This window comes from Anomaloglossus baeobatrachus, chromosome 6 (genome assembly GCF_048569485.1).
Source record: "Anomaloglossus baeobatrachus isolate aAnoBae1 chromosome 6, aAnoBae1.hap1, whole genome shotgun sequence".
In the NCBI taxonomy this organism is placed as follows: Eukaryota; Metazoa; Chordata; class Amphibia; order Anura; family Aromobatidae; genus Anomaloglossus; species Anomaloglossus baeobatrachus.
In genome coordinates, this window is record NC_134358.1 from 541,375,202 (window position 1) to 541,402,629 (window position 27,428).

Genomic DNA, 27,428 nt, shown 5'->3' on the forward strand with positions numbered 1-27,428 from the left:
TTCAGGAACACGGCGCTGGAGATGAGCGCTATGCGCAGGCGCCAACTGCGACGCTATGTTACTGAAAAGAAAAATTAGCATAGAGCCGGAGGAACGGGGGGGCGCGAATCATGTGCATAATCCGCCCGCATATTATCTGCTTAGTGCAACTGTCAATCAAAAAGATGCCGAATTTTTAAACTTTACTTTCTTGGATTTGAAAGGATAAACACCCGAGCTGCCCACTAATGGTATGTACAGCCTGTGCCTGATAGTGCCAGTGCTGCACTGGCTTTACCTTATATACCAAAATCCTGATGTTTGGTTCCCTTTAACGGAAATATATTAAACATAGTTTTTGGGTCCATTGACAACTTTTTTTCTAGCTGGACAACCCTTTTGCTGTTACTATGAAACAAATTAACAGTGTACATTGTGGAATTTTCAGCAAGTGATTGCAGCTGGCCGAATTAGGAGTGCAATATACACACCGTTAGGATTTTACTCAGCGTAAATTCCTGCAGTCATAATGTATCTAACGTCTGTTTGTGCGGTCACATGCTATCTATATTTTCGTCAGCTTCACTTAGTGTTTTTTTATTAAGAGAAGCGGATGAGAATCTAGAACACACGGGACCAAATATATAGATCACATGATGAAGGCGGAAACCAAACCAGGGCTAAATCCTAACAGTGTGTATGTTGCACACTGCTAAGATTCAGCACAAGCACTGCAGTTTCCATCAATGCTGTGAAACTTTTTTTTTTTTTTTTAAAGATTAGGCTTTATTTACATTTGGTTATAACCCTAGGCATACATCAGGAGTTTTGCCCATGGTATTTTAAAGGAATCCTTGGATATTTGTATAATATACCATGTTAAAGGAAACTCCTCGTTTGACTCTTGCGGTCTGAACTAAAGCAGCGTGAATTAGGGTATGTGCGCACGTTGCTTTTTACCTGCTTTTTACCTGCTTTTTTGCTGCTTTTTCTTCTGCGCTGTTTAATGCCAAAATGGATGTGTTCTTCTATTCAAGCAAAGTCTATGGGAATTTGGGTTTCTTGTTCACACTATGTTGTTCAAAATGCTGCCTTTTTGTGGCAGAACTTTGGTCAAAAACTCAGCTTTGCAGTGCAAAACCCAAATGGCAAAAACAATTGACATGTTGCTTCTTTGAAAAGCTGAGTTTTTGACCAAAGTTCTGCCACAAAAAGGCAGCATTTTGAACAACATAGTGTGAACAAGAAACCCAAATTCCCATAGACTATGCTTGAATAGAAGAACACATCCATTTTGGCATTAAACAGCGCAGAAGAAAAAGCAGCAAAAAAGCAGGTAAAAAGCAGGTAAAAAGCAACGTGCGCACATACCCTTACTGTGCGTTACTGCAGCTGCTGTGTGTTTTACGCTAAAATACTGCGGCCACAGAGAAAACATGGTTTGAAAAGTCGGCCAGGGACTGTGTGCTCTGATGACTAGTCCTGGTGACGGACCATGGCAGCTTCTCCACACCCCACCCCCCCAGATTGACAGGTCTCTCGTTATGTGTGTATACAGAGAGACTTGTGAAAGGTATCAGGATGGGAGAAGTCACCAGGGACTTGCCTCGGACTCGTCCTCTGAGACACACAGTTCGCGGATGTCTTTACATACTATCGTCTGATACCGCAGTGTTTCGGAGTAAAACATACACTGCTGCAGTAATACATTGTCTGCTACATGATGTCCAAGAATGAGACTGTATGAGTTCCCTTTAATAGTGGCCTCCAAGTATCCATGAGTGATGAGCGGGCACTACCATGCTCGGGTGCTCAATACTGGTAACTAGTGATGAGTGAGCACTACCATGCTCGTGTGCTCAGTACTCGTAACTAGTGATGAGTGAGCACTACCATGCTCGGGTGCGCAGTACTGGTAACTAGTGATGAGTGAGCACTACCATGCTCAGGTGCTCAGTACTGGTAACTAGTGATGAGCGGGCACTACCATGCTCGGGTGCTTGGTACTCGTAACTAGTGATGAGCGAGCACTACCATGCTCAGGTGCTCAGTACTCGTAACTAGTGATGAGCGGGAACTACAATGCTCGGGTGCGCAGTACTGGTAACTAGTGATGAGTGAGCACTACCATGCTCAGGTGCTCAGTACTCGTAACTAGTGATGAGTGGGCACTACCATGCTCGTGTGCTCAGTACTCGTAACTAGTGATGAGCGGGCACTACCATGCTCGTGTGCTCAGTACTCGTAACTAGTGATGAGCGAGCACTACCATGCTCGGGTGCTCAGTACTGGTAACTAGTGATGAGCGAGCACTACCATGCTCAGGTGCTCAGTACTCGTAACTAGTGATGAGTGAGCACTACCATGCTCGGGTGCTCAGTACTCGTAACTAGTGATGAGTGAGCACTACCATGCTCAGGTGCTCAGTACTAGTAACTAGTGATGAGTGAGCACTACCATGCTCGTGTGCTCAGTACTCGTAACTAGTGATGAGTGAGCACTACCATGCTCGGGTGCGCAGTACTGGTAACTAGTGATGAGTGAGCACTACCATGCTCAGGTGCTCAGTACTGGTAACTAGTGATGAGCGGGCACTACCATGCTCGGGTGCTTGGTACTCGTAACTAGTGATGAGCGGGCACTACCATGCTCGTGTGCTCAGTACTCGTAACTAGTGATGAGCGAGCACTACCATGCTCGGGTGCTCAGTACTGGTAACTAGTGATGAGCGAGCACTACCATGCTCAGGTGCTCAGTACTCGTAACTAGTGATGAGTGAGCACTACCATGCTCGGGTGCTCAGTACTGGTAACTAGTGATGAGCGGGCACTACCATGCTCGGGTGCTCGGTACTCGTAACTAGTGATGAGTGAGCACTACCATGCTCAGGTGCTCAGTACTAGTAACTAGTGATGAGTGAGCACTACCATGCTCGGGTGCTCAGTACTCGTAACTAGTGATGAGCGAGCACTACCATGCTCGGGTGCGCAGTACTGGTAACTAGTGATGAGCGGGCACTACCATGCTCGGGTGCTCAGTACTCGTAACTAGTGATGATCGGGCACTACCATGCTCGGGTGCTCAGTACTCGTAACTAGTGATGAGCGAGCACTACCATGCTCGGGTGCTCTGTACTTGTAACTAGTGATGAGCGAGCACTACCATGCTCGGGTGCTCAGTACTCGTAACTAGTGATGATCGGGCACTACCATGCTCCAGTGCTCAGTACTCGTAACTAGTGATGAGCGAGCACTACCATGCTCGGGTGCTCAGTACTCGTAACTAGTGATGAGTGAGCACTACCATGCTCAGGTGCTCAGTACTCGTAACTAGTGATGAGCGGGCACTACCATGCTCGGGTGCTCAGTACTGGTAACTAGTGATGAACGAGAACCACCATGCTCGGGTGCTCAGTACTCGTAACTAGTGATGAACGAGAACCACCATGCTCGGGTGCTCAGTACTCGTAACTAGTGATGAACGAGAACCACCATGCTCGGGTGCTCAGTACTCGTAACTAGTGATGAACGAGAACCACCATGCTCGGGTGCTCTGTACTCGTAACTAGTGATGAGCGGGCACTACCATGCTCGGGTGCTCAGTACTCGTAACTAGTGATGAACGAGAACCACCATGCTCGGGTGCTCAGTACTCGTAACTAGTGATGAGCGGGCACTACCATGCTCGGGTGCTCAGTACTGGTAACTAGTGATGAGCGGGCACTACCATGCTCGGGTGCTCAGTACTGGTAACTAGTGATGAGCGGACACTACCATGCTCGGGTGCTCAGTACTGGTAACTAGTGATGTGTGAGCACTACCATGCTCGGATGCTCTGTACTCGTAACTAGCGATGAGCGGGCACTACCATGCTCGGGTGCTCGGATGGACTCAACTGGAGTACTGAGTATAATAGAAGCCGTAGGGAAAATCTATCACCATACTCAGTCATCACTATCCAAGCACAATTCTGTGACAATATAGTGTCCCTATGACAACACTTCCTGACCATGTTTATAGTAACACAGGGCCTTTATTGTCACCATTTGGAATCCCGCTTTCTTTTTTTACCCACATCTGTTTGACTTCTAGGATTTCCAACGATAAAGCGCTACCTTAGCACGGGGGCAGGAAGGGTTGTCATAGGAAGATTATCTAATACAGTGTTTGACAGTCTCTCAATACAGGAATATCTTCCAATAAGTGATTTTTTTTTTATCTTTTTTATTTCAAATACGCTTTACTTAAAGCTCTGAAAGGAAGTAATACTTTTGCAGGGGAAGTGCATGAGAAGGTGACACTGCGCTCACACCATGAATGTCCTTATCGGGTTACTATGACGTCACACTAGCTCGCCCGTGTATCTACTCATTCTTCTATCACAAATAACAAAGATTTTCGTTTTTTTTGCCAATTCTAGAGATCCTGCGATGATATCCTCGGACTGACCGCTTCCCCCGACGGCGGCGACTGATTTCTGGTATTCGATGACACAAAAAAAAAAGCTTTAAAAGCAAAATAACGGAAAGGGAACTAATCTTACAGGCACCTGGGCAAAGACTGGCCAGAGATCCATTGTACAGTAACTTATTTTTGGCCCTCTAATAACCGTATGGTTGAAAAGTTCCATTTGACGTTGCATTGCCAAATCTGAAAAAGTTTTTCACATGCAATCCGCAGTCCAAACAGTAAATATAAAAAAAAACAAAAACAATGGTGATGTGAAGACCAAATCATCCGTCATGTCCTTGAAAAGTTAGATCTTTCCAAGCTTAAAGGAATGTGTGCTTCCGGATTTTCTCTCGGTGGGGTTGGTTTTTCTCGTTTTCTTTAGTCCTGTAAATAAAATGTGCGCCAGGAGGGTATGACGACGACGACGCTGTATAATGTCTGTGTGGTGGCAAAGCTGCCTAGGCCGTTGCTTCCTTTCCTTCGCGCCACCTGGCTCTAGCAGCGGCTTCACTTTGTGCTTGTCTCTCCTGAAGAGCAGCTCCTGACCCATGCGTCAAATGGCTGAGGCGGTCTACTATGGCGGAGGAGTTTACTGTAACACCAGGCCGACCTGGAAAAAAACCAAAACAAAAATACATTACTGCGAGGCTGCTAATTTGTGCTCCTGCGGCAACAGGGAAGATAAATCAGTCTCCTTCCACCTCTGGCAGCTGACAATAGTTTGAAAAGGAAGTTAAATCTGTTATATAGAAAGCTGCAGTGTTACCAGTATAAAAACATACTTCTACGTTTTTTTTGTTCCCATATGACCATTTTCCCTTAGTTGTGTGCTACTAGAGCCATGTTTTGGGACAGAATTGGTCTCCTTCCACCTCTGGCAGCTGACAATAGTTTGAAAAGGAAGTTAAATCTGTTATATAGAAAGCTGCAGTGTTGCCAGCATAAAAACATACTTCTACATTTTTGAAAAAATGGGGCTTACAACAAGATAAGCTAATATAGAGCAATAAAACTGACTGATCCTGAAAGGTCTCCTTAAGCCCCATTTAAAAGAGAATAACCGTACAGTGGAACCTCGCTTAACGAGTAACCCACTTAACGAGAATTTCGTTTAACAAGCAAAGCTTTCTGTAAATTTGTAACCCGCTTTACGAAAAAGCTTTGCTGTGCGAGCAAAATCCTCACCACACGCACTTCCGGTTCCGTACATCCACCGCGCTCTGACCCGCACTTGCAGTCCACACAAGCACACACATGCACGCACAAATCACACACAAACACACACGCACACACACACATACATACAGTATTATGCTCACCTTACCTTCCGTTCTCTCGCCAGTCTCATGGTTCTTGTGGTTCCCGGGTACATCGCGACGTCCTCGCGGCGAATTACAAGACCCAGGAGGCCGGCGATGGAATGGAAGGTAAGGTGAGCATATAATATAACATAATATATAGTGTACCTTCCGTTTCATCGCCGGCCTCCTGGGTCCTGCCTGTAGTTCGGCGTTGCGCTCCAGGCTGTGTATCGGCATCCATAGCGACGAGGGAGGAACTTCCTGTCGCCGCTACTGAAAGGCAGCGTGCTGGCCAATCAGAGGCAAGCGGCTCTGCCTTTGACGTCAGCGCTCTGGCAGGAAGTTCCTCCCTCGTCGTTAAGGTAACCCAATACATGGCCCGCACCAGAGAACAGCAAGTCCCAGGAGACCGGCGATGGAACGGAAGGTAAGGTGAGCATATAATATGTGCGTGTGCGTGCTTGTGTGAGTTTGTGCGTGTGTGGAATGACACAATAGGGGATCAGGATGGGACATTGAACAAGTTGTGGAACGAATCGTTTGCATTGCAATGATTTCCTATGGGAAATCTTGCTTTGCTGAACGAGTAACTTGGTTAACAAGCACAGTCCCAGAACGGATTGTTCTTGTTAAGCAAGATTCCACTGTATTGTACTAGAAAATCACCTGACAGATTCCATTTAACACCTATGTAATGGTGGGACAACCCCTTTAATGACTGCCCTGCCAGAGATAAAGTCCTGTCTTTTCTCCCCAAACCTATACTAAGTGTTTGAGGTCTGTATGAGTGAAGAGGGGGGGGGGGGTCAATTTTTTTGTGTTCCTTGATCTTGTAGTACAAATAAATTGTGACCTTATCTCCTAAATTGCAGAGGCAATATGGAGACAGCTAAGGCAGGTATATAGTCAGGATCCCGTCAAACATCTCCCGGTATCGAAATGTTCCCGTCCGTTGTAGGTATATGCTCACCTTATCAGACTCCATAGCGGGGCATCTCCAGTTGAACAAGTAGTACTGCAAATTGCCATCTCCTATGCCAAACTTTAGTTTTTCCAAGAAAGTTTTGTTTTCCATCAGATCCAGAGCATTGAACACATCAAACCCTTTCTGCACGAGACACGGGAATAAGACAAATTAATAAGAATACGAGTTAGGGGTTTTCTTTTCAAACAATGCACTTTTTTTTTTTTTTTCCTACAGCCAAAATGAGGACTGGTCCATGACTAGAAGAAATCCTTCTCCGGAACCAAGTGATGGCACAACCGCTAAGATCAGTCATCATGTAATAAATCAATGGTTGTGTGGCCTCCTTCACCTCCATTGAAAGGATGTAGCACTGTGCCCCCCCCTTTGATTTTCAGATTTGTGGGGGTCCCAGAAGTCAGACAACCAGTCATTACATGATCACCTAGCAATAAGCCATCACTTACTGAGGACTACCCCTTTAACTCCGGGCTCCTATATGTACCAGGAAACCAAAATAATTTTGTACTTCTCCCATTAAACATGTATCACTTGTTCAAAGGATAAATAGACGTACAACCACTGGGACCCCCACGGAACACGAGAATAGGGTTCCCAAAATCCTCTTATGGTGATTAAGCATTATTGACCATGTAGGACCACTAAAGACAGTGAATGGAGCAGAGATCGCACATGCTCAATAATGCTCAACTGTCACACTTGCCAAGACGAGCGTGGCATGTGCGTTTAGACCTATGGGCGTCGGACACAAAAAAAGGGAACATCAGGGACTCGATAATGGAGAGTCCCCGAGCTAGTGAGAGGGGTAGATGGGGCTATTCTCACCTACAGTTGTCCCCACACAGTATCCGCAACTGTTGCCAAACAGGAACCTATGACCCTGAGAAAAACCATAGATGTCCTGACTAGTGAGAGGCAGGTGAGGTTCACTGGACTCACCTCTGCACTAATAAGATACAAGGGAAGGAAAGACGAACCGGGGAAACACCAATAAAAAGATGAAGTCCAAGTTATCCTCGGCAGAACCTTCCACCAAGGCGGCCAGAATACAACTGGATTGTATAATCAGCAAGGATTGCTGGGAAACACAACTACTTTGTTTAAATGTAGAGTCCCAGATGGAAATGAGAGGCTGCAGTCCTAAACTTGTCACTAGTCTCTTAAAATCAGGGAGACGACTGTGACATCCACTCATACTGAAAATATTGGGACACCTGTTCTGACTGGCGACAGTCCCAGTGTCCGGGAAGGACTCCAAGCTGTCATAAATCTAAACTATCCGATGTATAGGAGATATATTGTTAATGGGCAACCCCGTAATGCAAAGTCAATACAACATACAGAAATCCTATATCCAATGGGCAAAACAATAATTGTACATACCGGAGCGCCATGTTTATCCAATGGAAGGGACTGAGGAATTCATTCATGGCAATAATGGAGCAAAAAAAATGGGCTTAGGGCACATTCACACGCTGCCGCCAAATCAGAGTTGCAAAAATTTCAGCAGGCATCAAACGACGATGGTTTTAAAACATTGGATTCCATGCAATACACTGTGTGCAGAATTATTAGGCAAATGAGTATTTTGATCACATGATACTTTTTATACATGTCGTCCTACTCCAAGCTGTATAGGCTGAGAGCCAACTACCAATTAAGTATATCAGGTGATGTGCGTCTCTGTAATGGGGAGGGGTGCGGTGTAATGACATCAACACCCTATATAAGGTGTGCTTAATTATTAGGCAACTTCCTTTCCTTTGGTAAAATGGGTCAGAAGAGAGATTTGACGGGCTCTGAAAAGTCCAGAATTGTGAGATGTCTTGCAGAGGGATGCAGCAGTCTAGAAATTGCCAAACTTTTGAAGCGTGATCACCAAACAATCAAGCGTTTCATGGCAAATAGCCAACAGGGTCGCAAGAAGTGTGTTGGGCAGAAAAGGCGCAAAATAACTGCCCATGAATTGAGGAAAATCAAGCGTGAAGCTGCCAAGATGCCATTTGCCACCAGTTTGGCCATATTTCAGAGCCGCAACGTTACTGGAGTATCAAAAAGCACAAGGTGTGCCATACTCAGGGACATGGCCAAGGAAAGGAAGGCTGAAAAACCACCACCTCTGACCAAGAAACATAAGATAAAACGTCAAGACTGGGCCAAGAAGTATCTTAAGACTGATTTTTCAAAGGTTTTATGGACTGATGAAATGAGAGTGACTCTGGATGGGCCAGATGGATGGGCCAGAGGCTGGATCAGTAAAGGGTAGAGAGCTCCACTCCGACTCAGACACCAGCAAGGTGGAGGTAGGGTACTGGTATCAAAGATAAACTTGTGGGACCTTTTCGGGTTGAGGATGGAGTGAAGCTCAACTCCCAGACCTACTGCCAGTTTCTGGAAGACAACTTCTTCAAGCAGTGGTACAGGAAGAAGTTGGTACCGTCCAAGAAAAACATGATTTTCATGCAGGACAATGCTCCATCACATGCATCCAACTACTCCACAGCGTGGCTGGCCAGTAAAGGTCTAAAAGATGAAAAAATAATGACATGGCCCCCTTGTTCACCTGATCTGAACCCCATAGAGAACCTGTGGTCCCTCATAAAATGTGAGATCTACAGGGAGGGGAAACAGTCCACCTCTCGGAGCAGTGTCTGGAGGCTGTGGTGGCTGCTGCACCAAGCAACTGACAGAATCTATGGATGGTCGGCTGCTGAGTGTCATCATAGAAAGGAGGCTATATTGGTCACTATTTTTTGGGGGTTTTGTTTTGGAATGTTAGAGATGTTTATTTCCAAATTTTGTGCAGTTATATTGGTTTACCTGGTGAAAATAAACAAGTGAGATGGGAATATATTTGGTTTTTATTAAGCTGCCTAATAATTCTGCACAGTAATAGTTACCTGCACAAACAGATATCCTCCTAAGATAGCCAAATCTAAAAAAATAACCCCACTCCAACTTCCAAAAATATTAAGCTTTGATATTTATGAGTCTTTTGGGTTGATTGAAAACATAGTTGTTGATCAATAATAAAAAAAAATCCTCTAAAATACAACTTGCCTAAAAATTCTGCACACGATGTAATTATTGAATATTGCAGATCATTAAGAATCAAAAAGAAAGGGACGGAGGGAGGGGGGGGTGGAAATTTGTGAACAATCCACTTACTAATTTGGCAATAATCAGTGCATCGTTCATTAGGTCCAGCAGGGGCGTCTCCGTGTGGACGTTGTAGAAGGAATAAGCGGCTTTGAGAGTTTTATGCACCGGATGATGCATGACCGTGGAAGGTAATGTGTAAAAACTGAAGAAGTCCGTCAATACGCCGGTGGAGCTCTGCGGAAAAAGAGGTGCATACGGGAGGGGTCCATAAATTCCATTTATGCCACAACCACAGATATTTTACTACATTGTGCCTTTTTATAGAAATATACACTGTCCCGTTAGGTCCACGGGTGTCTTCGTATGGACGATAGTCACAGTGATCTGGTCATGGGGTTGTAAGGGGCAAGTCCTCTCCCCCGTATAATGCCTCGATAACGACTGATCACGGCACCGAGAAGATTCACTGCCGGAGCAGACACTCACCTCCACCACAAACGTATCAATGATGTTATCCTGAGGGAAAAACCAATGTGAAATCTCCTCTTCATCCATGACGGGAGCGAGGTGGAACTGACTCAGGTAGTGATTTATTAACTGCTGGACCATGGGGATGTCCTTCTTCTCCATTGGCCTTAGCCCGGCAGTCTTTGTAGCCTTTTTATTAGACGGGAGGAGAAAAAAAAAAAACAAAAAAAAAAAAAAGTAGTGTTACATATTAATAGCTGCGCCCCATTACTATTCGGAGCTCTGGATTTTTTGTTTTTTTTGCAATTGTTGTGCACTTGGAATTTTTTTTTGCTGCGTTCAAGTGCATCACATGAATGGTTTTATTCAAAAGTACAACTTATCCCACAAAAACCAAGCCCTTAAACCGCTATATGGATGTAAAAATAAAGAAGTTATCTCTCTTGGAATAAGGGGAGGAAAAAACATAAAATAGCCCGGTAATGAAGGGGAACATGGGAAACGCGGTGTGATTAAACTTCCATTTTTATTTATTTTTTAACTTGTTCTTTCTTTTTCACATTATTGTTGTAGGCGCCTTTGGGAATTTTTGTTCTGTATACTTAAATATTGCTGTGTATAAAAATAAATGAGATCCAGATTGATCTCCAGTTTCGAATCCTTTGAATTAAAAAAAAAAAAAAAAAAAAAAAAAAAAAGTTGTTACACAGCAGTGATCGGAGCTCGCTCTGATCCCTGCTGTTAAGGCTATGTGCGCACGTTGCGTACTAGCCCTGCAGAAATTTCTGCAGCGATCTGAAGAGCACATGTGCGCTTTAAATCGCTGCAGAAATGTCCGTAGTGAAAAAAAAGAAGGGAATTTTGTTTACTTACCGTAAATTTTTTTTCTTCTAGCTCCTATTGGGAGACCCAGACAATTGGGTGTATAGCTTCTGCCTCCGGAGGCCACACAAAGTATTACACTTTAAAAAGTGTAGAGGACTTCCTGTTCCGGTCCTGGCTGAGGAGGCAGCATAGAGGAGAAGCTCCCGACACCCCTCTGAGAAACCGACGATAAACAGCATACCCGGGCAAGTGAGCGAGCAGAGAGCAGCACGTCTGGTAGCAGGAAGCACACAGCTATGGAGCGGTACTTACTGAGGAGTGCTGGTGGTGGTGAGGGGACCTGCAGGAGTGGAGATCCTGACTGCCGGCGGGGAGAAGAGGAGACTGACATGGCACCTACAAGCCTGATGGAGGAGGAGCCAGAGTCCCCAGTGCAAGATGTGGTAATGGAAGCCAGGAGAGGGAGAAGTGAAGGAGATGAGAGCGGGGGGTCGGGGGAGGATGGAGCAGGAGAGAAATCGCTGCAGGGGATTGCAGAGGGAGAAACACAATGGATAGAGGAAGGGGACATGGAGGAACAAGAAAGAGAGGAGGAGGAGTGCAGCAAGCAAAGAGTGGCCAGAGACGCAGGAGACCGGACTGATCACTTAGACATGCAATATAAGGTGTCTAATCATGATAAATGCCAGCAGAAGCTGCATGTCAGAAACAGTAACATTCCTTCTAAAGCAAACAAGAAACTGCCGGCCACACCATTATCTAAATACTGTAAACAAATGGGGGAGGGTGGAAAATCCCCAGCTCAGAATAAGAGAACTAAGAAACCAGCACCACCTGCAGGCCAAGACAAGCATGCACAAGAGCTCAATGTTGATTATAAAAAATTGGCTGCCGAAGTGACATCACAGCTGTCAAAAGAGATTAAAGTGGCCATTGAAACAGCCATACAAACATCCCTAGCAGCTATGCAAAAGCAGATTAGTGGACATGCATCTAGACTGGCAGAAACAGAGCAGAGAATATCTGACTCAGAGGAGAAAATAATGGCTATGCAAGAGCAAATAGCAGCTCTAGTGAAATCTAACGATTATTTGAGAGATAAAGCGGAAGACTTAGAGAACCGATCGAGGCGAAATAATCTGCGCATTGTGGGGCTGCCAGAATCGGTATCTTTGGGACAGCTGGATAACATATGTGAACAGGAGTTACCTCAGGCCCTGGGCATTAAGGCTAAATTCAGAGTGGAAAGAGCGCACAGAGTGGGACCACTGAGACAACAAGAAGCGAATAGGGGAGAGGATCCAAACCCAAACAAGAAAGCCCCGCTGAGGGCTAGACAAGTGATAGTCAAATATCTTGATTATAAACATAAGGAGGAAATACTGAGGGCCTTTAGAGACAGACAGCGACCATTGCATTACCAAGGCAACAGACTGCTAATTTTCGGCGATTATTCAGCAGAAGTCTCCAGAAAGAGAAAAGAATTCAGCAAAGTATGTTCATTCCTGTATAACAAAAAAGTCAAGTGCCAACTGCTATACCCTGCCACACTGAAAGTCAGAAATCTTAATGGCTCGTTTGCATATTACAAAGACTTTAAAGAAGCAGAGCGTACTCTCATGGCAGAACAAGATAAGAATCGGGCTGATGGACAAAAAAGAGGAAACAATGGAGAAGGGACCAGCAGAGGAGGATCTCCAAGAGGCCCAGGGAAAGACTCGAGAAGCTTTGAGGAGCAATCGCGGGTGGAGAGTAGAGAGGAAAGGAGATTGAGCCCAAAACAACAAAATAATCCTCGCTCGGAACACAGAGACTAACTGTTGGAAATGGTTCATGATAACTGAACTGAACTAGATATTGCTGGTCCTGTTCTCGCACTCTCTCACTCTCTTGATTTCACTCTCTCATGTTCAGTTTTGCTTTCACGCTTGCTATCAGTTTCACTTTCAGTCTTACTCCTAACGTTCAGTCTCACACTCACACTCACTCTCAGTCTCACACTTTTTTTTTTTTTTTTTTCTCCCTCCCTCACATATTCAGTCTCATTTTCAGTTTCACGCTTACTTTCAGTTTCACACTCACTCACATACTCAGTTTCATTTTCAGTCTCACGCTCACTTTCAGTACCTCACGCACTCTGTCTCACTCTTTTTCTCTCGCATATTCAGTCTCACGCTTACTTTCAGCTCCACTTCCAGATTCACTTTCATTCTTACTTTCACTCGCCTTTGTCCAGGAACGACTTCCAGGCGTAAATGAAGTGGATCTGTCTGCTCTGAGTGCGGGGATGACCACCAGAAAATAGAGCTAAGTTGGACTTGAAGTCCTTATAGAGTTTTTGTCATACTGTACTATTTTTGCCATTAATTAAGGCTTGTTCATGTGACTCATGTGAATCCGGGGCTAGAACGTATACTCTAAGGGGGGTGACTAGGGAGCTCAACAGTTTGGCTAGGAAAAGGGGAAGTCATCAGCATGGCGAAAAGAGCCAAAAATTTCCCAGAAGGGAAAACGTGTTCTACAGTTACTTGTTTATTGTTATATTTGTTATACATACAAGGTGGGGAAAAGATATATCAAGCCTGGGGGGCAAATTCTATACCTGGTAATAATTGTCTCGTCTCTTGTGAGTTCAGGGCCCACAGGGGAGGAAGTAGTAAGAGCAAAATACAAAGGCAAATATGGTACAAATAACTACATGGAATGTGAAAGGCTTGAGATCTCCTAACAAACGAGCAATGATACTAAGACATCTGAAAAGACTAAAAACAGATATTGCATTATTACAGGAAACGCATTTGAGGAAGGAGGACTTTTTCCGCATGAAGAAATACTGGGTGGGTACTGTATATGGGGCAGAGGCACAAGGTAGGAAAGCGGGGACAATGATTCTAATACATAAACAGCTCAGCCATGAAGTAGTGACACACGAGGCAGACGACCAGGGACGGTGGCAGCATTTAACAATCATTAGTCCAGCGGGTAAATTAAGTATCTATAATGTTTACGGTCCAAACTCCCAACAGAGCATATTTCATGATGGCATAAAGGCCAGCATACTAGCAGATGGGGAGACCAACATCATAGTAGGAGGTGATTTTAACACAGTTCCAGACTCAGCTGAAGACAGGAGGAGGGGGAAGGAGAGGACAGGGGATGTGGACAGAAGGCCGGACCATAGGGATGTGACATTAGAAGACGTGGGTTTGAAGGACATCTGGAGATTAGCTCACCCGCATGATAGAGAATATACACACTTCTCGCATCCTCATGATAGCTGGTCGCGTATTGATCAATTTTGGATTTCTCAAGGCCTAGTTAATCGGGCACAAGAATGTGTGATAGAAAACATGGTGATATCTGATCATAGTCCGTTGAGATTGGGTATCAGAGAGCAGTTCAAGAGAGGTACAGATATCATATGGAGATTTCCATCATTTCTTCTCAGACAAGATAATTTCCACAGGGTATTACGAGAGTGGTGGGGAGAATTCACAGAGGAAAACAAGGAACACAAAGGGAACCCAGTGCTATACTGGGAAACGGCAAAAGCGGTTTTGAGGGGTCGCCTGATTGGATATGCGGCCATGATCAAAAGGAAGACCAATGAGAATTATAATGCCCAGAGTGAAGCAGTGCGGGTAGCATACACAAAGTATTTGGCTAATAGATCTCCCACGACGAAAGACAGATGGTTGGAGGCAAAAAGGGGGTTCGACGAATGGGCAACAAAAAAGGAACAATTATTTTGGTCGCACAGGGAAGCAGAGCTACATAGATTTGGCAACAAGGCGGGGAGGATGCTGGCAAATTTGGCAAGGGGTAGCAGGAAAATGACAGTGATTTCCAAACTAAAAAGAAAGGGGGGGGAGGTGACCACAGATCCTAAGGAAATTAATAAATTGCTGGGACATTTTTATAGAAAACTATATGGGCCAGGAAACAATGACATGACTGACGAGGCAGAGTGGTTAAGACAAGCGCACTTGCCTAGCGTAACAGAGGAAGATCTGAGTGACCTAAATGCAGATATCACAGTTGAGGAGGTGACTAGAACAATCGGGGAGCTTAACACCAACAAGGCACCAGGCCCCGACGGTTTTAACAGCGAGTTTTATAAGGCTATGAGGGATCTGATCTCGCCAGATTTAACTGCGGTATTTAATGCATTTTTGGAAGGAGAGGAAATTCCTAAAAATTCAAACGTAGCATATATCAAATTACTCCCTAAGGGAACTAAAGACCTGGATGATCCCTCTAGTTATAGACCCATATCACTTATAAACCAGGATTTAAAAATAATATCTAAGATTATGGCTAATAGATTGGCCATGATTCTTCCAAGGATCATTACAGAGCATCAGGTAGGGTTTATTAAAGGGAGAAATGCTGTCACTAATATCCGGAAGACAATACTAGTGGTGGATGCGGTGAGATTGGATCAGATAGAGAGGGGGGCAAGACCCGCTCTAGTTACACTCGACGCAGAAAAAGCGTTTGACAATGTAAATTGGAGCTGGCTGGACAAAGTACTAGAGGCCACAGGGATTGTAGGCAAAATGAGGCTTTACATTAGGAATCTTTACGCTAACTCGGGAGCTAGGGTACACACTCCAGGTTTTTTATCAGACGTGTTCCCTTTGATGAAGGGAACAAGACAAGGCTGCCCGCTATCTCCCCTCCTATTCGACTTGGCCATTGAACCATTGTCAAGAATATTGCAGGGCCCGAATAGTTTTAAAGGGATTAAGGTAAGGGGAACTGAAATAAAGACAGCACTTTTTGCCGATGATGTCATACTATATATGGGGGACCCTAGCGTGGATTTGCCACAGACTCTAGCCCTAATTGAAAAATTTGGATTAGTTTCAGGATTCAAGTTGAATAAAAAAAAGTGTGAGATCCTGTTCCTAAAAGGGGGGAATGTAAGGGATGGTTGTATATGTGGCATTCCTATAGCACAGACATCACTTAAATATCTGGGAATTCATATAGGAAGAACAGTGGAATCAATTTACGAGATGAATTATGGCCCACTAATTAGGAAAATTATAGCACAACTAAAGGGTTGGAAGGGTCTGCCTCTACCACTACTGGCAAGGTGCCACCTGATAAAAATGATGAGCTTTCCTAGACTGTTGTACCCATTCCAGACGATCCCGATATTGCTAAAACTGAGGGACGTAAATAGGCTCAACTCAGCGTATGCGGATTTTATATGGCGGGGAAGGAAACCTAGAATAAAGTTACGAACATTGATGAAGTCAACGGAGGAAGGAGGTCTTAGTTTCCCGGATGTTCGGGGTTATAACCTGGTGTGTATAATGAGACATGTGTTTGATTGGTTGAGAGGAACAAGCAGGCACTCAGACTATGGCATGGAAGCCAAGTATGCATCACCGTGGGATTTGGCGTCCATTTTACACTCCCCATTGTCCAGGGCGGATGGGCATATAAGGAACTCAATCTTATTCCGAGACACTATGCTAACATGGAAACTGGTAAGAAAGAAATTGGGACTGTCATGGAAAGTATCTAAGTACTTAAATCCCTGGGCATCTCCGAACTTTCCCATGGGACGGGAAAATAAGCTATTTACTAGATGGAAAGAGAAGGGCGTCGAGAGAATGAAGGATGTCATGAATGTGGAGGAGAGAAGGTGGCTGACAGGACGGGAAGTGCTTGACAAGTATGAACTTAATAGCTCACATATCATCCAGTATGAACAACTGAAGCATGGAGTTTTTGTAGATTTGGGGGAGCTTGGAAAGGAATTGAATAAGAGTTTGATTGATGAGCTTATGGAAAGTGATGTAGCAAGTGTAAATGTTTCCAAAATTTACCGAACATTTCGGGGAATGCTTATATCTGGGGAGGACAGCCGTACTCTAACAGCGTGGGGGAAACAATTGAAAGGGCAGGAAGTTGTAGGGGATATATTGAAGGGATGGGTACAGATGCGGAAACATGTTACCAATGAGAGATGGAGAGACACCCAATTTAGAATTTTACACAGGGCTATTATGGGCTTCAACATTCCGGGAAGAGATATGCGGTGTCCTAAATGTCAAAGAGAAAAAACAGATATGCTACATGGACTATGGGAGTGTAAGGAAATTCACAGGTTCTGGAATCAAGTTAGATTATTTGTCCAGGCAACATGGGGAATTTCTGGAAATCTAGAGCTAATGGTGTGGATTTTCCATTCCTTTGAGGGAGGAGTAAGAGGGGGATCGGACATGCCGGGAAAGAAGAAATATACAATAGTACATGACATAGCCATGATAGCCAAACGGTCCATATTAAAGCATTGGATACAAAGGGAGGGACCATCCATAAAAGAGGTCATCGGGGAATTACATAATTTATTGAGGCTGGAGAAAGTGGAAGCGGAAACGGACAAAGACAGGTTGACACCCAAGTTCTTTGGGAAATGGAGAAATTTCATTGAAAGTCAATTTACTCAGGGAGAAATAAATAATCTGATGACACCTTTTATACAATCGGAATGGTACCTTCTGAATGATATCCAGGACAAACTGGGTAAATTGAAAATCACGGAGGTGTGGGTTCCGGAGGAAAGGGAGACGAGACGCTAAGGTAGCCACAAGACGTGCCAGAAAATTTGGAAGCATTCGGGGTTGGCTTAGGGGCTTAATGACTCTAATTGACTTGTATCGCGTCTGTTATTTCTTAGTACTTTTGCCTTGGTTTAATAGAGACCATATCAATCAGATAATCAGTTTAAAATATCAAGTTGGGGCATTGCACCCTACTATGTCACATATTGTCAGACAAATGTTTTTCCTTGCGTAACCTTGAATATCTTGTTATGTTTATAAAAAAATTGGAAAATTAATAAAAAGTTTTGGAAAAAAAAAAAAAAGTGTAACCCCTCCCCTCTGCCTATACACCCTCCCGTGCATCACGGGCTCCTCAGTTTTGGTGCAAAAGCAGGAAGGAGGAAACTTATAAATTGGTCTAGGGTAAATTCAATCCGAAGGATGTTCGGAGAACTGAAACCATGAACCAAAAGAAACGATTCAACATGAACAACATGTGTACACAAACAACAGCCCGAAGGGAACAGGGGCGGGTGCTGGGTCTCCCAATAGGAGCTAGAAGAAAAGGAATTTACGGTAAGTAAACAAAATTCCCTTCTTCTTTGTCGCTCCATTGGGAGACCCAGACAATTGGGACGTCCAAAAGCAGTCCCTGGGTGGGTAAAAGAATACCTCGATAAAAAGAGCCGAAAAACGACCCCCTCTTACAGGTGGGCAACAGCCGCCTGAAGGACTCGCCTATCTAGACTGGCGTCTGCCGAAGCATAGGTATGCACCTGATAGTGTTTCGTGAAAGTGTGCAGACTAGACCAGGTAGCTGCCTGACACACCTGCTGAGCCGTAGCCCGGTGCCGCAGTGCCCAGGACGCACCCACGGTTCTGGTAGAATGGGCTTTCAGCCCTGAAGGAATCGGAAGCCCAGAAGAACGGTAGGCTTCAAGAATCGGTTCCTTGATCCACCGAGCCAAAGTTGACTTGGACGCCTGCGACCCCTTATGCTGGCCAGCGACAAGGACAAAGAGCGCATCAGAACGGCGCAGGGGCGCCGTGCGAGACACGTAGAGCCGGAGTGCTCTCACTAGATCTAACAAGTGCAAATCCTTTTCACATTGGTGAACTGGATGAGGGCAAAATGAAGGTAAGGAGATATCCTGATTGAGATGAAAAGGGGATACCACCTTAGGGAGAAATTCCAGGACCGGACGCAGAACCACCTTATCCTGGTGAAAAACCAGGAAGGGGGCTTTGCATGACAGCGCTGCAAGCTCCGACACTCTACGGAGCGATGTAACTGCCACTAGAAATGCCACCTTCTGCGAAAGACGTGATAAAGAAACATCCCGCAGCGGTTCGAAAGGTGGTTTCTGAAGAGCCCTTAGGACCCTGTTAAGATCCCAGGGTTCCAGCGGCCGCTTGTAAGGTGGGACTATGTGGCAAACTCCCTGCAGGAACGTGCGGACCTGCGGAAGCCTGGCTAGACGCTTTTGAAAAAACACGGAAAGCGCCGATACTTGTCCCTTGAGAGAGCTGAGAGACAAACCCTTGTCCATTCCGGATTGAAGGAAGGAAAGAAACGTGGGTAAGGCAAACGGCCAGGGAGTAAAACCCTTATCAGAGCACCAGGATAAGAAGATCCTCCAAGCCCTGTGATAGATCTTGGCGGACGTTGGTTTCCTGGCCTGTCTCATGGTGGCAATGCCATCTTGAGATAACCCTGAAGACGCTAGGAGCCAGGACTCAATGGCCACACAGTCAGGTTGAGGGCCGCAGAATTCAGATGGAAAAATGGCCCTTGAGACAGCAAGTCTGGACGGTCTGGGATTGCCCACGGTTGACCCACCGTGAGGTGCCACAGATCCGGGTACCACGACCTCCTCAGCCAGTCTGGAGCGACGAGGATGGCGCGGCGGCAGTCGGACCTGATCTTGCGTAACACTCTGGGCAGCATCGCCAGAGGAGGAAACACATAGGGAAGTCGAAACTGCGACCAATCCTGAACTAATGCGTCCGCCGCCAGAGCGCTGTGATCTTGAGACCGTGCCATGAATGCCGGGACTTTGTTGTTGTGCCGAGACGCCATGAGATCGACGTCCGGCGTTCCCCAGCGGCAACAGATCTCTCGAAACACGTCCGGGTGAAGAGACCATTCCCCTGCGTCCATGCCTTGGCGACTGAGGAAGTCTGCTTCCCAGTTTTCTACGCCCGGGATGTGAACTGCGGAGATGGTGGAGGCTGTGGCCTCCGCCCACAGCAGAATCCGCCGAACTTCCTGGAAGGCTTGACGGCTGCGCGTGCCGCCCTGGTGGTTGATGTACGCGACCGCCGTGGCATTGTCCGACTGTATGCGGATCTGCCTGCCCTCCAGCCACCGATGGAAAGCCTTTAGGGCTAGATACACTGCCCTTATCTCCAGAACATTGATCTGAAGGGAGGACTCTGTCGGAGTCCAGGTTCCCTGAGCCCTGTGGTGGAGAAAAACCGCTCCCCACCCTGACAGACTCGCGTCCGTCGTGACCACAGCCCAGGTTGGGGGCAGGAAGGATTTTCCCTTCGACAGAGAAGTGGGAAGAAGCCACCACTGAAGAGAGGTTTTGGCTGCCAGGGAAAGAGAGACGTTCCTGTCTAGGGACGTCGACCTCCTGTCCCATTTGCGGAGAATGTCCCATTGGAGTGGCCGCAGATGAAACTGCGCAAAGGGGACTGCTTCCATTGCTGCCACCATCTTCCCCAGGAAGTGCATGAGGCGCCTCAAGGGGTGAGACTGGCCCCGAAGAAGAGAGTGCACCCCTGTCTGCAGCGAACGCTGTTTGTCCAGCGGTAGCTTGACTATCGCTGAGAGAGTATGAAACTCCATCCCGAGGTACGTCAGTGATTGGGTCGGTGTCAATTTTGACTTTGGGAAATTGATGATCCACCCGAACCTCTGGAGAGTCTCCAGAGCCACGGTCAGGCTGTGTTGACATGCCACCCAGGAGGGTGCCTTGACTAGGAGATCGTCTAAGTAAGGGATCACCGAGTGGCCCTGAGAGTGTAGGACCGCCACAACGGATGCCATGATCTTGGTGAAGACCCGTGAAGCTGTCGCCAGGCCGAAAGGCAGTGCCACAAACTGAAGGTGTTCGTCCCCGATGGCGAAACGCAGGAAGCGTTGATGCTCTGGTGCGATCGGCACATGGAGATAAGCATCCCTGATGTCGATTGATGCTAGGAAGTCTCCTTGGGACATCGAAGCGATGACTGAGCGGAGAGATTCCATCCGAAACCGTCTGGTCCTCACGTGTCTGTTGAGCAGTTTGAGGTCCAGAATGGGACGGAATGATCCGTCCTTTTTTGGCACCACGAACAAATTGGAGTAAAACCCGTGACCACGTTCCTGAAGGGGAACGGGGATCACGACTCCTATCTTCAGAGTGTTCACCGCCTGAAAAAGTGCCTCGGCTCGCTCGGAGGGCGGAGATGTTCTGAAGAAACGAGTCGGAGGACGAGAGCTGAACTCTATCCTGTAACCGTGAGACAGAATGTCTCTCACCCATCGGTCTTGGACATGTGGCCACCAGGCGTCGCAAAAGCGGGAGAGCCTGCCACCGACCGAGGATGCGGTTTGGGGAGGCCGAAAGTCATGAGGAGGCCGCCTTGGAGACAGTGCCTCCGGCGGTCTTTGGCGGACGTGACTTAGACCGCCATGCATAAGAGTTCCTCTGGCCCTTCTGTGGCCTGTTGGACGAGGAGGATTGGGCTCTGGCTGAGGGCCGAAAGGACCGAAACCTCGATTGAATTTTCCGTTGCTGAGGTTTGTTTGGTTTGGACTGGGGTAAGGACGAGTCCTTTCCCTTGGATTGCTTAATAATTTCATCCAATCGCTCGCCAAACAATCGGTCGCCAGAAAACGGCAAACCGGTTAAGAACTTCTTGGAAGCAGAGTCTGCCTTCCATTCGCGTAGCCACATGGCCCTGCGGACTGCCACCGAATTGGCGGACGCTACCGCTGTACGGCTAGCAGAGTCCAGGACGGCATTCATGGCGTAGGATGAAAATACCGACGCCTGAGACGTCAAAGACGCAACTTGCGGAGCAGAGGTACGTGTGACCGCATTAATCTCAGACAGACAAGCTGAGATAGCTTGGAGAGCCCACACTGCTGCAAAGGCCGGGGCAAAAGACGCGCCTGTGGCTTCATAGATGGATTTCATCAGGAGCTCTATCTGCCTGTCAGTGGTATCCTTGAGCGATGAGCCATCTGCCACTGATACTACAGATCTAGCCGCCAGTCTAGAGACTGGAGGATCCACCTTGGGACATTGAGCCCAACCCTTAACAACGTCAGAGGGGAAGGGGTAACGTGTGTCAATAAGCCGCTTAGTAAAGCGCTTGTCCGGAAATGCTCTGTGCTTCTGGACAGCATCTCTGAAGTTAGAGTGATCGAAAAACGCACTCCGTGTACGTTTGGGAAACCTAAACTGGTGTTTCTCCTGCTGCGAAGCCGACTCCTCTATAGGTGGAGTTGGGGGAGAAAGATCTAGCACCTGATTGATGGACGCTATAAGGTCATTTACTATGGCGTCCCCTTCAGGTGTATCAAGATTGAGAGCAACGTCAGGGTCAGAGCCCTGAGCTGCGACATCCGCTTCATCCTCCAGAGAGTCCTCAAGCTGAGACCCCGAACAGCGTGATGAAGTCGGGGAAGATTCCCAGCGAGCCCGCTTAGCCGGTCTGGGACTGCGGTCCGTGCCGGAGTCCTCCCCGTGAGACCTAGGTGTCACCCCGGGAGCACGCTGCGGCGCAGACCGAGAGGGGCCTGGGGGCGATTATCCCACAGTGCCCGGGGCCTGTGTAAGGACCGGTCTGGACTGCAAGGCTTCTAGTATCTTAGCAGACCATCTGTCCATAGACTGAGCCATGGATTGTGAAAGCGACTCAGAGTTTCTCAGCCAAAACTGCAAACTCTGTCCCTGCCACCTGGACAGGGGGGGGCGGCGGTTCTGCCTGCGCCGAGGGTCCCACCAGCGCCCGAGGCTCCGGCTGAGCGAGTGCTACAGGGGCCGAGCATTGCTCACAGTGAGGGTAGGTGGAACCTGCAGGTAACATAGCCGCACAAGAGGTACAGGTTGCAAAATAACCCTGTGTCTTGGCACCCTTGCTCCTTGTGAACGACATGCTGCTGTCTCCTAGGAGCGTCCAAAAGCCAAACAATGCGGCCGAACAGAGAAAATGTATACAATGTATATGTATATATATGTATATATATATATATATATATATATATATATATATATATATATATATATATATATATATATATATATATTATATATATTATATATAATATATATATATATATATATATATATATATATATATACTTCGGCACCCTAGGGGGACCAGCACCGGGTGACCGGTGTGGCTTACCGACCGCCCAAAGCGGTTGTGTGTCCACCAGATTCCCTGCCTTGGGTCTCCCAGAGCTGCAGAGCTCGTTCCTGAAATCCTCCACCGGCAGAATGATTGTAAAAATGGCTGCCGGAGCTCTCAGGGGAGGAGGGGGCCGTGGGCGGTGCTAATAAAGTGCGGGAATCTGGTGCCCCACAGTGATCAGTGAGGGGGGAGGAGGACACCTAAAGTATGCTCCAGCCCTCACTGTCGACGTCAAGTCGACCGTCCCGCCCTTACCCCTGACTGGCAGGCCCGGGGGCGGGAGTTATGGTACTAGGCTGCATGAAGCCGGGGACTAAATTTAATACCGCGGCCGGCAAACAGGCGCGGTTGGCGTGGTAGTCCCGGTCGTCATAAAAATACATCAGCCGCTGCAGCGTCTGTGACACGAGCGCTCCATGCACCGTCCCCAAGGGGACACAGAGTACCTTTTGGATGCAGGGCCTGTCCCTGATGATATCAAGTCTCCTGTCCGGCAGATTCCCACAGGGGCTGCGGAGGGAGCCCGGTCCCAGTGCCTGGTGACCGGTGAGGATCCCACTTCTCCCAGAGCCTCTAAGGGATGGGGAAGGAAAACGGCATGTGGCTCCAGCCTTTGTACCCGCAATGAGTACCTCAACCTTAACAGCACCGCCGACTTAGTGGGGTGAGAAGGCAGCATGCCGGGGGCCCTGGGGCCCTCTTTTCTTCCATCCGATACAATCAGCAGCTGCTGCTGACTAAAATGTGGAGCTTGCGTGAATGTGTGCCTCCTTCAACACAAAGCATAAAACTGAGGAGCCCGTGATGCACGGGAGGGTGTATAGGCAGAGGGGAGGGGTTACACTTTTTAAAGTGTAATACTTTGTGTGGCCTCCGGAGGCAGAAGCTATACACCCAATTGTCTGGGTCTCCCAATGGAGCGACAAAGAAAAAAAAGCCGATTCCATGCGCTCTGCCTGCAGCTCCTCCCATAGACAGAGCAGGAGCTGCCGGCAAAGCGCACGGAAGAAGTGACATGTCACTTCTTAGAACGCAGCGCTTCGGCAGTAGCCGAAGTGCTGCGCTCTAAAACGCCACGTGCACACGGCCCCTGCACAATCTCCATACACTGTGCAGGGGACGCAGGACGCATGCAGTTACGCTGCGCTACAAAGCGCAGCGTAACTGCATGTATTTATGCAACGTGCGCACATAGCCTAAGACTGTGTATGGCACAGCCGGCACTCTCCGTGTATGGTGCAGGCTCAGCTCCTGAACCTGCTACAGAAAGGTCATCCAACACAGCACATCCCAATACTTCATGGATATATCTTAAATTGTCTGCGTTTTACACCAACCCGTTTCCCATAGGAGCTTACGTATAACAAGCTACTGGTACTTACATCTGGCAGTCTGTACAGTTTCATCGTCCTCTGTAACGTCATATTTCGACTAAGGTGAGAGAACTTCACTTCTACCAGTTTTCTAGGGTTCAAGGAGCGATGCCAATACCTGGAGAGAGAAAAAAAAAAAACAAACTTCATAAGGTAATTGCTCCCCTGAAGCAGCAGAGAAGAGGTTAACCTGCGGAGTCGGCGAGGCAGGCGGCACAGCCCCTAGATTCTCATTTCAGGCACACTCTTGGTAAAACACAGTCTTTGTATCCCCAGGACGACTTCCGCATACAAAGTTTTCCTTCTCGTCTGAAATCTACTTTTAGCAACGTCTCCACGGCCAAACCGTAGTACACAGCATCTGTATACTGAACCCAGGGCCGTGGGTTATTTGTGAACCACACAAAGATCAACAGAAATGGTGGAGAAGTGGCTCTAACGAGGAATAAAGACCCCAGTGGGGGAGCAGGGACATGTCTGTACCCATATAATGAGGAGACTAAAACACCACCAGATCCAAAACATAGGGATTAGCGGCGGCGATTCAATACAATGCAAATTAGTCCTTTATCTGGCCACCATATACAGTATTAGAACCTAAAGATGGGTTTACACACTGCAACATCGCAAAGGACATCGCTGTAACGTCACCGGTTTTGTGACGTAACAGCGACCTCCCTAAGTCTCTGCTAAGTCTCTGGTGAGCTGTCAAACAGGCAAACCTGGCCAACAACGCAACAGCGATCCGGACCTGCAGAGCGACTTAGCTGGTTGTTGGGGACGTTGATAAGCAGCTTTTTGAAAGGGAAGTTGCTAACAAAGTCGCTGCAAAGTCTTTCACACACTGAAACTTTGTAGCGATGCTTGCTGCACAGCGGGAAACAAAGGACCTAGGAATGGTCCTGAACGATTTGTAACGATTACAACTTCACAGCAGGGGCCGGGTCGCTGATAGGTTTCACACACTGCAACATCGCAAACAACATCGCTATTGCGTCACAAAACCGGTGACGTTACAGCGATGTCGTTTGAGATGTTGCAGTGTGTAAACCCAGCTTAAAACAAGTCTGTGCTGCAAATAAATGCACTGTACTGTAACAGCATATGGAAAATTGTATCCAAGCCGGCTTGAAACACCAAAGTCTGCACAGCCATGTTCTGTGCTGCTGTTGAATCCATAATTTACGTGACCACTGCAGCCGATCACTTGCCTAAGAGGACTCCTGCGGGAGCGATTGATCACAAAACTCATGTGAATGATATATGTGATGTCATCAATGGAGGACTGGTGATAGAATTACGGGAATCTACTGCTGTCAATCTGTGATAAGTTGTAGCGCTGACGTCCCTGCAGAGACATAGACTTACTCACCATCCCGGCCGGGTTGCGTCCTCCCCACCCATCCATGTGTGCTACTTTAGTCTTTTTCCCCTCCCAGGGACTATGCATGCAGCCTAGGGCACAAGCGCACACCGGCCGTCCTCTTAAAACGGCCAGTGCGCTATTTCTGGGAAATGCCTCTCAGCCTATAGGGTGCTTTACACGCTGCGATATTGCTAACGATATATCGTCGGGGTCACGGTGTTTGTGACGCACATCCGGCGTCGTTAGTGACATCGCAGCGTGTGACAGTTAGGAGCGACGATCAACGATCGCAAAAATGGCAAAATCTGCACCGTATAGTGAATTTTTAATCGATATGTCCCGCGTGGGAGTATCCTAAAATGCTAAAAGGAAGAGGGAGGCAAGAGAGACACAATGTGAAGCTCCCTCACTTACTTTTTACCACTATATTATCCATATGTACAACATATCTGCAACAAAAACTGTGCATGCAGAATTTCCTGCGGATTTTGCGCAGGTTTCACCCTTTTCATTGCAAAGGGTAAAGTCCGTCCAAAAAAAAAAATGGACTGCTGCAGAATAAAAAAAATCCGCACCGTCAGCCAATTGTGACCTTAGCTGGTAATGAATAATGAATTACCCTGCAGGTATTGTGGAATAAAATCCGTAGCGCTCAGCCTGAGTTTAGCACAATTCGTTATAGTAAGTTACGGCCTCGTACGTAACGCAGGAGATCTCTACTCTCTGCAAAGAAATCTGGCAGCACATGCCTTTTTTTTTTATCCACCTTATAAGGGTCCTTTGTATGAGCATTTTGCCATCACTGCTGCTTTCTCCGACAGGTTCCCATAAATGTGCAAACAAGGAACAGTCGGCACACAGGAAAGACGTCCGCTCTTCACCGGCTCCCCTCCGCCCGATACACATAATATTTGCAGAGCGTCCCTTTAGAATTAAGGATTTATTTTTTTTTAGATGGTTTTGCATTCTCACTTGTGGCTTTACATGAAAAGGCACTTCTCCAAAAATTCTCAGAACGCACAAGAGAACTGCCCAAAACAAGTGTAAAATTGAAATGTAAAGAGCCAGAAATGATGATTAAAAATAAATAAAAAAAATTATATTATAATATATATATATATATATATATATATATATATATATATATATATATATATATATATATATATATATATATATATATAGAGTAATATATACATATATATACACATATACACATACACACACACACACACATATGTACACATACATACATACATACATACATATATACATACATGCAGTACCGACCAAAAGTTTGGACACACCTCATCTCTAGAACAACTGTTAAGAGGAGACTTTGTGCAGCAGCCTTCATGGTAAAATAGCTGCTAGGAAACCACTGCTAAGGGCAGGCAACAAGCAGAGGAGACTTGTTTGGGCTAAAGAACACAAGGAATGGACATTAGACCAGTGGAAATCTGTGCTTTGGTCTGATGAGTCCAAATTTGAGATCTTTGGATCCAACCACCGTGTCTTTGTAGAAAAGGGGAACGGATGGACTCTACATGGCTGGTTCCCACCGTGAAGCATGGAGGAGGTGTGATGGTGAGGGGGGGGCTTT

The 27,428-nt window shown here is 46.7% G+C and overlaps 1 protein-coding gene across 1 annotated transcript in view; it reads right to left on the minus strand.

The window, feature by feature from the left end:
- Positions 1 to 4,186: 4,186 nt before the first annotated feature.
- NMT2 (N-myristoyltransferase 2) overlaps positions 4,187 to 27,428 on the minus strand; it is a 100,530-nt gene continuing 77,288 nt past the window's right edge. Inside the window, exons 9-13 of the mRNA XM_075316835.1 lie at positions 24,469 to 24,577; positions 10,305 to 10,475; positions 9,885 to 10,052; positions 6,702 to 6,839; positions 4,187 to 5,040 (exon numbers count right to left, since the gene is read on the minus strand). Coding sequence (XP_075172950.1) covers positions 5,020 to 5,040; positions 6,702 to 6,839; positions 9,885 to 10,052; positions 10,305 to 10,475; positions 24,469 to 24,577 — 607 coding nt within the window. The 3' untranslated portion in view covers positions 4,187 to 5,019. The remainder of the gene's footprint in view (positions 5,041 to 6,701; positions 6,840 to 9,884; positions 10,053 to 10,304; positions 10,476 to 24,468; positions 24,578 to 27,428) is intronic.